The sequence below is a fragment of the Pelophylax lessonae genome (genome assembly GCF_965119305.1).
Source record: "Pelophylax lessonae genome assembly, chromosome: 10".
NCBI classification, from domain to species: domain Eukaryota; kingdom Metazoa; phylum Chordata; class Amphibia; order Anura; family Ranidae; genus Pelophylax; species Pelophylax lessonae.
In genome coordinates this window covers 17122850-17138954 of record NC_138777.1, presented here as the reverse complement: position 1 = coordinate 17138954, position 16105 = coordinate 17122850, and the positions used below count along the sequence as shown (strand labels likewise).

General features: G+C 45.6%; 1 protein-coding gene across 4 annotated transcripts in view; it reads right to left on the bottom strand.

Annotated features, from left to right (window-relative positions):
* Positions 1-16105, bottom strand: part of SBF2 (SET binding factor 2) — a 645230-nt gene that overhangs the window by 318612 nt on the left and 310513 nt on the right. For all 4 annotated transcript variants that reach the window (XM_082270857.1, XM_082270858.1, XM_082270859.1 and 1 more), the window contains exon 6: positions 13744-13849. In XM_082270857.1, coding sequence (XP_082126983.1) covers positions 13744-13849 — 106 coding nt within the window. The remainder of the gene's footprint in view (positions 1-13743; positions 13850-16105) is intronic.

Genomic DNA, 16105 nt, shown 5'->3' with positions numbered 1-16105 from the left:
CTAGCTCATTATGCCTTTGTCTTGCAGGGTTTTTTTTTTTTCATTAGAGTATACTACCGCTTTAACATCTTTACCATCACTACCAGAGACAGCCTGTCCATTGAGGGCGCAGGGGCGCCGCCCCCCTATCCAATGCGTCCGCCACCCTAATCTACATGCAGGGCGCCGGACGCATGGATTTTTTTTTTCTGAAGCACGTGATTAGAGTCAGAGGCTCTAATAGGCTTCAGAAAAGGGTGGGCTCGGGGCGCAGTGCCCACCCAGTTGTATGACAATAGCGAATGAATATTCGCTATCATACTGACTCTCCTCCCAGCCAATCAGGAAGCAGGTCGTGGAGACCCCTTTCCTGATTGGCTAAAAAGAGACATGATTTTACTGGCCATTGGCCAGGAAGAGGGAGGGGACATACAGCCGAGGAGACACAGCGGCACTCGGTGAAGGAGCAGGGAAGGATTCTGGCTGTCCAGCTGAGCAGCCAGCCATCCGTCCCGGGAGGGGGGAGGAAGGAGGTGGTATAGTAGATTGCAGGCCGGCCATCCGTCCCGCGGGGGGTTGTTGGTTTTGCCGCCGCCCCCCCCCCCCCAAATTTTTATTCACCAGCCGCCACTGATCACTAACATACGCCTTTGCATGCTCTACTGAAAAAAGAACTGTGGGAAAGAGCTGAAGTTTTCCGGCTGTTCTGTGCTTTCTATCATTGGAGGCGAATCATTTCCAGTCTGTTGACCATCAAACTGCTGCAGAGTCATTCCAATATTGTGTTTATACCATACGGTGACATTGATTCTAGAGTGTTGATTCACGATGACCTTGGTTTCTCAGATGTACATACTGTAGGTGAAGACTGTTTACCTCTGTGTACACATTAGCCTGCTGTTCCTGTAGCCACTAATGAGTCAGGCGCACACATGCTGTATATAACGTAAATGCCTGGACCGCAAGAGTGGGATTTTATGATGCTCAGAGGGGAATGTCAATCTCCGCTATGCAGATGTGAAGGAAGGTGGTGATGACTAAACACATAAATGGTCCTTTAAGAGAGTCATTCAAAGATATCTCTGCTTTCTATCACACCACAGCCACTTTTTTCTTCAATGCAAGCGCTGGCTGGAAAACCTTTTTTTAGTGCAACTGTGACAATTAAACATTCAACCTCACCCCGCACAGAGATTTTCCAGCTGGTAGGACAACAATCTTGAGAGCCAGAATACTGGGACTGAACGTCACTGGGGTCAGTGAGCAACTTACCTTTTAAACACACACAAGGTAGCTGCCACTACGTGTTTTTACAGAAACACACACCATTCACAGCATGGGTTGTTGCAATTCTGACCTTTGAAGTACTTGTTGCCACGCCCAAACAGTAATATACCAGAGTTTCCACACGATTGCTCCTTCAAAGGGGCAAAAGTTAGAGCATTCAGAGATCCACCTTTAGGCCCCTTTCACACGGGTGCCTCCACTAAGCGGAATCCATTTGCTCAGAGGGGGATCTCTCTTTTGATCCCTGCTGAGCAGGTGGATGCCCAGTCCGACACGGACACAGTCCCGTTCTCCTCTATGGGGCAATCAGATGGAAACGGACCGCCTGTCCATTTCCATCCGCCAGAAGGATGGAAAATAGGACCATGATCCTTCTGTTTTTTGCAGACAGGTTTGGATCGGATGGCGGCGGGTGTCAGCGAAAGTGTCCGCTGACATCCGTTGCTGCATAGAGGACAATGCAGGGTCCAATCAACTATGCAAAAAAACTGACAGGCGGACCTGATCGGAAAGCCTGCGTGCGCGTTTAAATATCATTTTTATGAAAAGAAAAGAGAAAATAAAATGCAAAAAAATATTTACAGAAAATATATTTCAAAACAGACAAAGGCTACAGTAAAATAAAATGAATATTAAAGTGAAAAATGCTTAAGTGGATTTTGCCTGGTCATTGGTTTTGTGCAGTCTGGATCACTTGAAGAGCAAGTCTAATCTGATATAACAGAGAATCACTGGCTCTCAGAAATGTGGCTCTTAGTATCCCTGGTAGTTTCCATGTCAAGCGAGAGCTCCAGCTGCCACACGCCAACAGAGTTTTCTTGTCCCTTGATAGGTTGTCGCAACAACTCCACCAAATCTAATAGTCTAAGGAGTGTGTTACAAAGCATTTTCTTTTGCTCAATGGATACACTGTCACACCAACTATCCAGGGTACATCTATATTTTCCATTAAAGAAGCTTTCATAATACTACAGAGATCTTATTGTTTAGCAGAGAGAAATTATGATTTGCTAGATACCAAATAGGATATAAGAGGAGAAACAAATGTGATTTAAAGCTGATGTATGTTTCTCCTAGGGGGTCCAACGTGTCTTACTAGCCAGCTGGACCTGGTAAAATACATGTGTTTGATGTCTGACTGGTATCTTCTTTACATTAATGCAACCACTTTTTATGATGGTAACTCCATTACAGTAGGAGTAATGGAATATGAACTAGAGTTGAGATTTTCAGATGCTTGAGAGTTAGGTCAAAAACTACAGGTTTGCAGATGTGTATTAGGGCTGGGTTCACACATGCGGAAGTTTCAATCATCTCCAAAAAGCGATCCGCAATGGATTGCTTTTCATAGAACAGTAGAAAAGCGCCAATCCTGTCACCTCCTGAACGCCTGTATTTTTTTTCTCCTTAGAACTATTGCACCTCAAGCTTAAGCCAAGGGTTTTGCTCCCAGTTGTAGCGCAGTCCCACTGACTTTGATTGGTGAGTCTTGAAGGCAGTGCTGCTGTCACAAAAAGTACATCTGTAATGGCCATGAAGCAAAGTGTCACAGTATGTGTACAGCCCTTTGCGGCTGGCTGCCTTGGTGGGCAGTCCAGTTGTAATAAAAAGGAAGCTGAACTGCCCCCCCTCCACATAAATGAGGCCTTACTAAGCCGAAAACCAGACTATTCAGGACAGGGCTTCATCAGAAGTTGTTTGCAGACCCTAGTAGTGGAGTTTTATAATGCCCTGCATTCCTCTAAGTACGTTACAGTAAGACTGTTCGCGGTCAAATGCGTCACCTTCCATGAATGCCTAGCACAGAGATTTAAATCTGACCGTATGTTACGAACGTGCCAATTTTGGCAAAAATAAGAGTGGCACTGTGTTAAGTACTATTCGCTCATTAATTTCCTACAGTTTGCAGTTCATCAAACCTATCTCTTGTATGAAGGTACAGGCAGATAACTGGAGGAAGTGCCTGCAAGAGCCCGACATTGCACCTGTGATCCACTGATTGCAGTGCTCTGCAGGTTCATCAGAACCTCATTTTTTTTTCTTGCAAAAATATTTATTATTTTTCCTTAAAAGTGAACTTATCCTTAAATCTTTAGGTAGCTTTAGGTCGACTTCAGTTGAACGCATACACTGGAAAACATTTGTCGATCAGCCGCTGATCAGTGTATTTTGACAGCAGAGGGAGCCACTGTCAGAGTACAATGTCTCTGTAGTGGGGATTTCTGCATCCCCCTTGCTTGTATGGATGGAGGAATCCGGTAATTTATTTTTACCCGCTGAACAAAAAAACTTAAAAGAAAAAAAAACGAACTATGCCCAGCTGAAAGCATCATTCAAAAACGGAAATGTTAGGTGTTGGTCTTTAAGATAGTTTGAAAAGAACAGTGATCTAGAATTTGCTAAAATAGAAAAAAAAACACATCAGACAAAAAGGGAAAGGTCCAGTACCGTTATTCCAAGGCTGATCGCTATCACGGGTCCAAGTGAAATATTGATATTAATTTTTAAGAAACGTTGCATCACCTGCTAAACTTTGTGCAAAATTTGTGTTGGCTCCTTGAAGATGCCTTCCCATAATCGGAATCCTTGAAAATGCACTGACAGCTAGACTGACCAGGTCACATCCAAGGCAGGAAAACATTTAACAGTGTGCCGGTGGTTTTGTGATTGTTCGGTGCTTGGTTGTAAAGTGAAGGCAGATTTTCATTTCGCAGGGATTTTTGCAGTCCCGGAGAGGCCAGTAATACACTGCGAGGCATTCTTCAAAAGGAGCGAAAGGAATTCTTATCTCTCACTTATTATAGTAGTGTCTTAACACCAGCAAATAGTAAAAAGAACCATATAAAGGTAAAGTCTATAAACTAGAGCACCATGTAGAAACCGAATAGTCTGCTACGAATCGTTCTTATATACTACATTGTATACAATACTTCTTTTCTGGTATATATCATGATCTGTGTGTCCTCCATACTGCTCCCATGTACCCATTTACTGGATACATAGGATACATAGGATACATAGGATAGATAGATAGATAGATAGATAGATAGATAGATAGATAGATAGATAGATAGATAGATAGATAGATAGATAGATAGATAGATAGATAGATAGATAGATAGATAGATAGATAGATAGATAGATAGATAGATAGATAGATAGATAGAAGGAGATGGAGAAGAAAAAGGAGATGGAATAGGAGAAGGAGAAGAGGAAGGAAAAGGAGAAGAGAGTGTTCAGAGAAGAGAAGAAAGAAAGAAAAAAAAATGGATTTTTGTAAAATCTTACCGTAAAATCCTTTTCTCTTAGCTCATCGACAGACGTAGTCCTCGGTGATACACCACCTTCGGGTTATGTTACCTCCGCAGGAGCAGGACTAGACAGGAAATTAAAAAACTCTGGCCACACCCTAGGGGCAGTCCCAGAGGGTATATCCTCTCTCTCTCTGCCTCAGCAAATCAGTTATGTGAAAAAGCAGTGCTTAGAGAATTTAACCCAACCCAACTCCAAAACAGAGGGGCGGGGACTACGTCTGTCGATGAGCTAAGAGAAAAGGATTTTACGGTAAGATTTTACAAAAATCCATTTTTCTCTAGCGCTCATCGACAGACGTAGTCCTCGGTGATACACCACCTTCGGGACGTCCCAGAGCAGTATCACGACTGAGGGGTGGGAAAATGGAAATCAAATCCCAATCTAGAAGGCCCAACCGGTGCCAACTAGAAGTTTACAATGCTCATCCTTAATGATGAGACTCAACAAAAAAATTTTTCAAACAGAAAAAAACCCTCGAGGTAGACCACCGGTCTCCTCAAATTGCAGCCTGCAAAACCTTGCGGCCAAATGAGGCATCCGCCGATGCCGTCACATCAATTTTATAGAATTTAGTAAAGGTATGTACCGACGACCAAGTGGCCGCCTTACATACCTGGACCACTGACGCCTGATGGCGAAAGGCCCAGGAAGTACTGAGCGCTCGAGTGGAGTGCGCCCTAACAGGGAACGGAGGACTCTGACCCTTAATAGAATAAGCCTGTACCACCGTCTGTCTAATCCATTTGGCAATGGTCGCGGCAGATGCAGGCAAACCCTTTCTGGGGCCATCCGTGATCACAAAAAGTGAATCCGTCTTACGGAATGATTCCGTAGCTTTCAGGTATACCCTGATTGCCCGAACCACATCCAAGGAATGCAACGCATGTTCCCGATGATGCTTGGGCTGAGGACACAAGGAAGGTAGTACAATATCTTCATTCAGATGAAAATCTGAAACCACCTTAGGAAGAAAAGATGGCTTAGGATGAAGTACTACCTTATCCCTATGAATCACTAGGTATGGAGACTGGCATGATAATGCAGCCAGTTCTGACACCCTGCGAGCAGAAGTAATAGCCACCAAGAAGACCACCTTCTGGGATAAAGTAAGCAAGGGAATCTCCCTGATGTTTTCAAAGGGAGGTTTCTGTAGAACCGACAAAACCAAATTAAGATCCCAGGGCGGTAAGGGCGCGCGGACTGGAGGAGCCAGGTGCCGCACCCCCTGGATGAAATTCCGCACCAAGGATTTGGTAGCTAAAGGTTTCTGAAAGAAGATTGCTAATGCTGAAACTTGACCCTTGGTGGTGCTCAAGGCTAGCTTCTGCTCAACCCCTTGTTGCAAAAAGGCCAATATTCGAGACACCGAATAGGTACGTGGAGGAAATCCTAAAGATTCGCACCACGCAATATAAGTCTTCCATGTGTGATAATAGACTTTGCTGGAAGTCGCTTTCCTTGCTTTAATAAGGGTAGGAATGACAGAAGTAGACAAACCTCTGTCCTTCAGTACTTGGGTCTCAATGGCCAGGCCATTAAAACCAGCGACTGTAAAGCACGAAGGTAAATAGGTCCTTGAGACTACAGACACTCCCTGAGACGAAGTTCCCACGGAACGTCTGCGACTAACCTGTCCAAGTCGGCCAGGCCGGCTTGAAGAGGCCAGCCTAGAATTTCTAGGACCACTGGCGCTGATTGGATCTGAACCAGGCGTCCCTAGAGGTATCTGGCCCCGACCATCCGAGAAAGTCTGGTCGTTTTCTGTTCCCACACATTTATCAGATACCTGATAGTTATCAGGCAAGGTGATCTTTTCTGGTTGAACCTCAGGGACCGAAGTCACCCGACTAGAGGCTACTTGGCCTATCTGGTCAATCAGATCCGATTCCTGTGAGGTATCGGGACTAATCTTAGGAAAAGGTAAAGGAAAAGATCTATACAGGGAACGGTAACTACCGCTTCCTGTACTTAAATGTTGGAAGGGAAGAATCGCACCGGTAGTAGTGGTTGATGCTCGATCTAATGTCCTGAATACCGGTGAAAACGTCCCCCCACCCTGAAATTGGGTGGGGGCGCACCTTCAGGCTGTGTACTCCTTTACTTCGGGTTTGGCTGGGTTGGTCCTCTGTTTGTCCGACCAGCCCTTCTTGAACCCTCCTGGAGGAGTCTTGCCTTTCCCGGAAGTACCAGCCGGGCGTCCTTTATGGGCGGTAAAGAAAGGTCCTCGCTTGTTGCGAGGTTCCTTAGCTTTTGCAGCCTGTGGCAAAAAAGTACTCTTGCCCCCGGTGGCATCCTTAATGATTTCATCTAGGTTGGCTCCAAATAGACGATTCCCCTGGAAAGGGAGATTGGTCAAAGTCTTTTTGGAACCTAGGTCAGCTGACCAGCATTTTAACCACAGCACACGTCTGAGGATCACTGCTAACTTAGATGCATGCCCTAACAAGGGAGTAGTGTCCAAGGCTGCGTCACAGATAAACCGTAGCCCTTGTATGATCTGTTCTATCAAATCAGATGTCTCCTGGGGAATATCTTTTCCCCTAAGATCTTGGCGTACCATCTTCGCCCATTCTGTAAGTGTCTGGGAAACTAGACCAATAACAATTACTGGTCTAAATGCTGACCCTATCAGAGAAAAAATAGTGCGGGACTCCGCTTCTATCTTTCGATCCACCGGATCCTTAAAGGACGAAGTGTCCTCCACTGGAATAACCGTGGCTTTATTCAGCCTGGAAATAGGCGGATCCACGACTGGTGGTACCGTCCATTTCTTAATGATGGATTCCTCAAACGGATAGCGTCTAGCAATACGCTTGGAAATAGTAAAGGTACGTTTAGAATGTTCCCATTCTCCTTTAATCTGATTTCCAAAACATTTAGGTACAGGAAAAGCCTTCGCCGTCTTGATGGGCTTATTAGTCCCAAAAGGCCTCTCTGTTTCAGTTGCCTCTGCCGGTAAAGCCTCAAGTTTTAAGGTTTCTTGCACTGCCACAACTAGTGCGTCCACCAATGCTTCTTCCTCAATTATAGCAGGAGAAGAAGCGTCCTCTTCACTGTCTGAGGGGGCTTTACCTGGGATAGCAGCCCTTGCAGAGGAACCTGCAACTGCAGTGACCATCTCTGAATCAGAGTCAGAGGTGTCAGATGGTATAGGGGTAGGCGGGGGTCGCTTCCTTGACCCCCGTCCCTGACAGGCCGCCTCCACCCGAGCCACCATAGACTCCAAAATTGCTGTAAATGACTCTATACTCTGTACACCGGCGGGTCCCGAGGCCCCCTCGAGGGAAACAGGTGGGGGAATCTGTGTGGCAGGGTCCATAATAACTCCAGTTACTTCCTGGATGATATAATTCAAAGTAAAGAAAAAACTTTTTTTTTTTTTTTTTTTTGACCCTCAGCGCCACAAAAAACCCCTTAGTGTTACCTGCTAGGGATCCCTATCGATCGAGAGAGAGAGAGATAGACCCCCAGGCTCACCACTTGATGTTCAGAGTTGAACTGTAACAGCTTACAGCGCTGTCTTAGACAAACAGGAAGTCTTTTGGCTGGCTGCCCAGGAAGAAAGGAGGCGGCTCCGCCCCTCTGTACGCCTTCCGGGGCCTCCCCCAAGCTCCACGAGGTGTAGAATCACCTAAAACATGGCCGCCCCCATGCTGGAGACACGAGGCTACGCCAAAATGGCGGCTCGTGCGATCCAGCAAAAAAAATGGCGGCGGCCTGTGCTGACTAGCGGTGTGCTGCAGGCACACAACACTCTCTCTGCCTGGGGATCTGGCGTGTTTGGCGGTACCGGCCCTGGCGGACCGCATGGCCGTTCGGGAGGCCTGCTATTAGCTGGAGATCTGACTTGGAAGGCAGTCTACATGTCCATGGCTTCTGACTGGTAGGTAGCTTATACTTAACCCATAAGATTCCCAGAATGCCACAGATTACATCTTTAAAACATGTATACAATAGATTGTTAGCTCCCAAACCAAGCCTCCTGGCTTTTGCACACATAAAATCACACTCAAAGTAGGAGGATTTGTGACATGTTATAGGATAGAAAGAAACTCTTTCTTACCATACAGAGAGGGGCCCGCGTTCACCACAAAACCCGTCAGGGAAAACAGGGGGAACATACTACTCACCATACCGGAACCAGGCGGGCACCAACTCCTGACAGTACCCCTCTCCACCGGGGCGGGAGGGCTGTCGACCGATACAGACGCCGTGACTCATGGTCTTTGGCGTTTCAGCGAGACGTTTAACTCGCGGGTTCAGTCCTTTAATGGGACTTTGTCGCGGCCGACTCAGCGCGGAGCTATGGCCTGCACGCGCTCGTAGGCTGAAACTGGGGTGACCACCGGATCTCAACATCCAGCCCGTCGCCCAGTTCAGCTTTCTTGCTTGAAGATCTCACAGGAACACTGGAGAAAAAAAGCTGTCCAAAAATCCTTTTAGAAAAAAATTTCTTGCCAGGACCAAAGATCCCAGCAAGGTATCTAGGTCCTTACTCCTAACTAGACAGAAAATAACTGATTTGCTGAGGCAGAGAGAGAGAGGATATACCCTCTGGGACTGCCCCTAGGGTGTGGCCAGAGTTTTTTAATTTCCTGTCTAGTCCTGCTCCTGCGGAGGTAACATAACCCGAAGGTGGTGTATCACCGAGGACTACGTCTGTCGATGAGCGCTAGAGAAAAGAAGGAAAAGGAGGAAGGAAAGGGAAAGAAAATTGAAAAAAGAAGGAGAGGGAGAAAGAGAAGAACAAGGGCAAGAGGAGATACTTGCTGCCCCTGCAACCTCAACTGCTACACTGTCAGCCTTATGTCTGAAATCCCACAAATATATAACCAGCATGGGAATCATTCTCATCTAATAACGTTCAGCAGCAGCCCTGAAGAAGAGAGAGCATATCTCCTTAAACACATTGGCTTGATGTACTTGTCGCTGCTCTCAATAAATGCCTCTTAATCTACCATCAATATTGTATTCTTTTGGACACCGGCGCGCTCCTTTTGTCTTACTATTCCAAGGAAGGAGGAAGAAGGAAAAAGGGAGGAAGAAGGAAGAAGGGAGGAGGAAGAAGAGGAAGAGGAGGAGGAGGAAGAGGAACAGGAAGAGGAGGAGGAAGAGGAACAGGAAGAGGAACAGGAAGAGGAGGAGGAGGAAGAGGAAGGAGGAGGAGGAGGGAGGAGGGGGTGGAGGAGGGAGGAGGAGGAGGAGGAGAAAGAGATAGACAGATCGATTAAAAAAAAGTAGCTTGCCTAGGAATGCCCTCTCATCCAAATTACCATCCACTCATTAAGGCATTTTGATATTTGCATAACTCCTCCCAAGAGCCAGCCCACTGCTTTCATCAGGACTGGGATCTCCTGAGAGGAGTGCTGGGGGCAGGGTGCTGTGATGTTTTTGCAAAGCTATTTACAGCACCCTGCTGACCCCTCCCACCAACCATGACCTGCCTGTATTGAATAAAGAAGCAGTGTCTTTGGGTCTAATATAAGTGTCAGGAAAGGGTTCACCTGCTGGTGGCACTGTGGCTCCCAGGTCCATAGGCTGCAGATCCAGCGTCCACCAGCGGGTATTTCTCAGCAGCCAGAAGCTAGAAGCTCATATCATTAGTCATTACCTGATGCTTGTTGCAGGAAGTATATTGACTCCTGTATATCGTTCTCTTGTTGCCTTGGTGTTGTCTCCATGTGCCTCTGACCTGCGTTCCAGTATCTTGCATCCTGTTTCCTGTTCCTGGACCCTAATCCCTTTCCACCTGCTCTATCCAGCTCCTGTTACCCTCTCCCTGTCCTGTCTTGCTCCCTCTGCTTAATCTCCCGTGTATGACCCTCACTATGTTACGATTACGCTTGCATTCCCTATTTGCTGTATATATTTGGTTTAGGCAGTTGTGCATTGTGTGTTACTATTTGTTTGGTTAGCTGGTTTGTTATACACAGTTAGGTTAAGACTCGGTTCACACTGGGGCGACACGACTCTGTACTAATTCGGGGGCGACTTGTGCATTACCATGCACCACGACTTCGGAGCGACTTGCATGGACTTCACATAATGGAAGTCTATGCAAGTCGCTCCGAGGTCGCTCCGAAGTAGTACAGGACCCTTTTTCTAAGTCGGAGCGACTTGTGTCGCTCCTATTAGAACGGGTCCTGTAGCGGTCAATGGACCGCGAGGGAGCGCGACTTGTCAGGCTGACAAGTCGCGCTAGTGTGGACCGGTTTTCATTGGAAGTGCGTTTACATTTATGTTGTTTGACTATTTTTAAATAAATTATATTATTTTACACTGTTTTTGTGCCTAACATTCTCTGTGGCAGTCCACACATTTCTGGTCACACCAGCAGCTGACAATAGGTATGTCCTGGAAATACAGTCTTTATTCAAAAATGAAATTAGCATGCAGATAAAAGGTGGAGGAGGGAAGAACCAGGGAGGGCAAAATTTAAGCACATTAAACTTCAGCCTTAAACTTGCATATGTATCTGCCACAACCCCATTTACTAGAAATAAAATTTAGCTTAGGTTCACACGCGCAGAATTTTCTGAGAACTTTCTAACTCCGCAAATCCACTCAATACCTGTTACACTGCAGACTGCCACAATCGCTGCCATTGTTCCATATTTAGAAGGGGGTAATGCCCATTCTGAGAAGGCACAATGCTTTTTCTACAACAAAGTCCCAAGCCTGGAGATTAGAATATTATGATCTGGTAATGGGATTCAGGCCGGTAGTCATACAATACTCATAGAGAGATGTTTAATGTGCAGATATACCACCCGGTGTAAGACACACAAATCAAATACCTTACGGCTGCGGCTCAGCAGAATGGCCCCCTTACAGGCGCTCTGGGAGTTACGCAATCACAGTTGCTGTACTAAATATCTGTAGTAAACACACAACCCTATCCCCCCCCCCCCCTCCAAATCGCAACCATTTACTGGAAGCCACCTTTCCTACACACAGGATAAGTCCCAGAAGAGTACAGAGAAATAAAAGTCAGATATTCCTCTCAATAAAGTGAGGAATGCTGGTAAATCAGGATTATGTCAGAAGTCATGCTCCATCTTTAGCTGATAAATGTTTTTTAGTAATAAATCCCACACGTATGGGTTTGCTCAGTCCACTAGGATTTGTAAAAAAAAAAAAAAAAAAATAGACGGGAAAATGGATGCACAGCTTGAGCAACCAATCGGAGCTAAAAATATTAAGACAATTACAGTGGTTTAAATCACCCATACATGGACAAAAATGTGGCTGGTCCAGCAAGGACTGGACAAATTTTGATCCATCCATGGGCACCGTGACTGTACACAAGTCAGTCTATCGACTTGTGTGCAACCAGCCTGCTGGGTTTTTCCTGAATGATTAGTGCCGCTGGCTATAGCTGGCAACATTTATCATTGCGTTCTGCTGGTAGGGAAAGCTCCCTACTTGCAAAACACAATAGCGCTGCGAGAGGGATTCCCCCATGAACACTGACTGTGCTCAAAGGGGAATCAAGAAATTTTCTTTCTTTCCACTCATGGTGGAAGGCAAGAAATTTGCATCATCTATGGCGTTCTTTAACCACTTGCTGACCGCTCACAAAAATTGAATAAATTGGATATTTTTTAACTGTCAAAGTAGAAAATGTCAATTATTCGCGAAATTTTCGCTTTTTTTAATATTGCAAAAAATGAAATGCGCAGAGGTGATCAAATACCACCAAAAGAAAGCTCTGTTTGTGGGGGAAAAAAGGACGTAAATTTTGTTTGGGTACAGCGTTGCATGACCGCGCAATTGTCAGTTAAAGTCGCGCAGTGCCAAGTTGAAAAAAGTGGCCTGGACGTTAAGCAGGAAAATCCTCCAGTCTTAAAGTGGTTAATGGTTCACACTTCTGTCCTGCAATACTGGGGGGTCCTTGGTTTAAGACCTAGCCAAGACACTATCTGCATGCTCTCCCTGTGCTTGCATGGGCTCCCCCCAGGTACTCTGTTTTCCTACCACACTCCAAAGACATGCTGGTAGGATAATTGGTTCATGACTGAATTGGCCCTAGTATGTGTATGTGAGATAGGGGCCATAGACTGTAAGCTGGACCGGTGTAAATGCATTGTATGAAAATCTTTGAGGGGCAAAAAGGAGTCTGCAGTGGGTGTGTTTGGGAATCCCTCTTCTGCATTACAAACTGGTGTTCTCATATCACATAGACACATTACATAGGCTTATCATGAATGCTGCTGCCAGACTCATCCACCTTACCAGCTGTTTAGTTTCTGCTACCCCTCTCTGCTGATCCCTCCATTGGCTTCCCGTCACCCAACAAATTTAATTCAAAATACTAACAACTTAGAAAGCCATCCACAACTTGGCCCCCAGCTACATCACTAACCTAGTCTCAAAAAACCAACCTAATTGTTTTCTTCAATCCTCCCAAGACCTCCTGCTCTCTAGCTTCTTTGTCACCTCCTCAAATGTTCACCTCCAGGACTTTCCCCGAGCCACTGCCATCCTGTGGAACTCCCTACTCCAATCCAACTATCCCCTATTCTCTCTTTTAGCTGATCCCTGGAAGCTCTTCCCTTCAGAGAAGCCAATTCTGCCTCCACCCAACAAGTGTACTTTTATTTTCCCGATTAGCTCATCCCCCACAGTTATTACCTTTTGTATCTCGACCCTCTCTCAGATTGTAAGCTCTAATGAACAGGGCCCTTCAATTCCTCCTGTATTGTATTTTAACTAGTCTGCCCTCATGTTGCAAAGCACTGTGAAAACTGTTGGCGCTTTATAAATTCTAAATAATAATAATAATATCAATTAACGGACAATTAGAGGTGAGCTCGGGGGATTTGGACACGAGTCCAAAACTGCATGCGCCCTTCCTCCAGAAAGCTGCCAAAATAGACAGCCAATCATAGGAGGTGGAGGCAAGCTCTGCAGCCGCACTTATATAAGGAGTGTGTGTTCATGAGGCTGCAGGGTGGGGAATACCTCTGCTGCCTATGATTGGCTGTCAGCTTTGACAGCTTCCTTGTAAGATAGTTCAGACAGGTTCGGACATGTGCCCGAACACGCCTGAGCTCCTCTATAATTGTTATTTATCTGGTGATATGAGAACCCCTGTTTGTAATGAGGAAAGGGACTCCCAAACAAACCCACCTGCAATCTACATTGTCACAATTCACCTACCTAACTGCTGGAAGAGGAGGGCAACGCTGGTTCCCGTCACTGGCAGGCTGTCGTACAGAGGGGTCTGGATCAGCTGGCGGTCTCCGGCACCCAACGAAAAAAGTTTCTGCAAAGAAAATAAATTGGCGGTCGTCACTTTTACAGGTCTGAGTGGATATAAAGGGTATTTATTAACTTTTGTGTGTAAGATCAAATTTTCAATCAGGGTAAAATATCACCAGTAACATTTTATGTGAGGTTAAAGAAGAGCTGAACTCTGGAAGCTGTGCCCAAAAAAAGTAGAAGGCAAAGGACTAGTCACCAGTGCTGCCGGTGGTCACCCTGTGGAGTTCCTGTGTGGAGGTCGAAATCTTGATAGAGGCAGGGCTTTAATTCAAGTTACGAGCATCCAGCAAGGGTGTTCAGTGAGCAGCACAGTAGGGACACCTCAAATCTCACTGAAAATCTCCTGACACTATCAGTCTTGCCATCTTGGAGACAATCTACAACACCCTTTTATAAACTTTTATTCCCAAAACACCACTTGCAATACTTTGCAGTACTCTGGAAAGTTATATCTACCTACCTAACAATTATATCTACAGCTCCCAGTATATTTGTGTAATCAGTGGGAGGGAGATGCCGTCCTACTTTGGACGACAGTACAAAAGGGCCCCCCCTACATTGGTGGACAGTGGCGGAAGGGCCCCTTACATTTGTGGTCTATAGAGAAAGAACCTCTTACACTGGTCAACTTTTAAAAAAATTACCCCCTTACAATGTCCACCAGTAAAAGAAGGCCCCCTCCCTACACTAATCACTATTGAGAGAAGAGCCACATTTTACTGGCCACCAGTGAAAGAAGGCCTTTTTTTATAATGACCCCCTTTACTCTCGCCACCAGTAAAAGAAAGCCCCCTCCCTACATTGCTCACCAGTGAAAAAAGATCCATGTTATAATGGCCACAAGTGAGAGAAGACCCACCTTACAATGGCCACCACTGAAAAGAAAGCCTCCTTTACAATGGCCCAACTTATGTTGGTGTTCAGAAGTTGATGTTTCTAGGCATTGTGCAGTGGGAAAAATCCTTCCCCCCTCCGATAACCCTAAAAGATCACTGGTGTCAGCAGTTACTTTTTAAGAGTCAAGGGTAGAGGAAGAGTCGTTGGTTGCACATTGCTGGCTTCACCAAGTGAGCTTTGGAACCACAGTATACATGCACCACAAGGTGTGAGATCAATCTGCTACTACTCAAGGAACCCTTCGTAACCTCTGAAAGAACTCTGACAGAGAAAGGCTGCTTTACGGTAAGTGTAGTTGCACATCGACTGGTGGTTCTTATTTACGGAGTATAAGAAATGACATCTGTGTCCATAAGTCAATATAACTGACTACGAAACATGAAAATGTGAGAGTGTTTAATCGAGAAAGCAGAAAGGACAGTAAATCTTGGTAACCTGGATGTCGACGGAATACGAGTCCAATGTACAGGATCATTACTCACTGTGTACAGTTATTACACACCTCGCTGCGCTTTATTATACCCTGCAGATCTGCAGGAAGGATAACCACGTGAACACAGACTTACTCCCAATAATAATAAACAAGTTCGAGCCTCCTCGCTCCATCTAGACTATGAGTCCAGAATGAATGATAAATGCTGTTTGCAGCCAAATGGATGAAGACGCAACTGAAACACATTTATAGGAACCATTTTATCTGCCAAAAGTCTGGTAACCTAATCAACAGAGCTGTGATCTACCCAACCTTACTATGCTACATAACTGCATAGGGTGACAAATTCTACAGTGCAACTGACAAATCTCATGGCTGCTCTTAGGACTTATTGTGCAGCGTTAAAAGATTTGTTGTTCAATTAGCTTTTTATTTTGCTGGTATTAGAGATTCAGCAAATGTGTAATACTGCAGAAAATGCAAATCAATCCATCAACAATCTGTGTTAAAGGGAACCCACAATGTTAGGGCTGACATTGCTGACCCCCTTCAACAAAATGCTACTTGCTCAGCTGTTTCTGGCTTTAATACTTTCTGATCTTCAATAATATGTATTTTTAAATGCTGGCTGAATATCAAGAATGAGGCTCAGTCCTGTTATAATGCCAACAAGACTCAAGTCTTGCTCCGACACCAAGACGGAGGCTCAATCTTGCCTGAAAACCAAAACACCAAGACCCTGTCCTGCTCTGACACAGAGGACGAGAATCAGTCCTGCATGAACACCAACAAGACCCAATCATGCTCCAATACCAAGGAGGCGGCTCAGTCCTGCCTGAACACCAACAAGACCCAGTCCTGCTTCATCACCAAGGAGGAGGCTCAGTCCTGCCTAAACCTTAACAGCAAGACCCTGTCCTGCCCCAT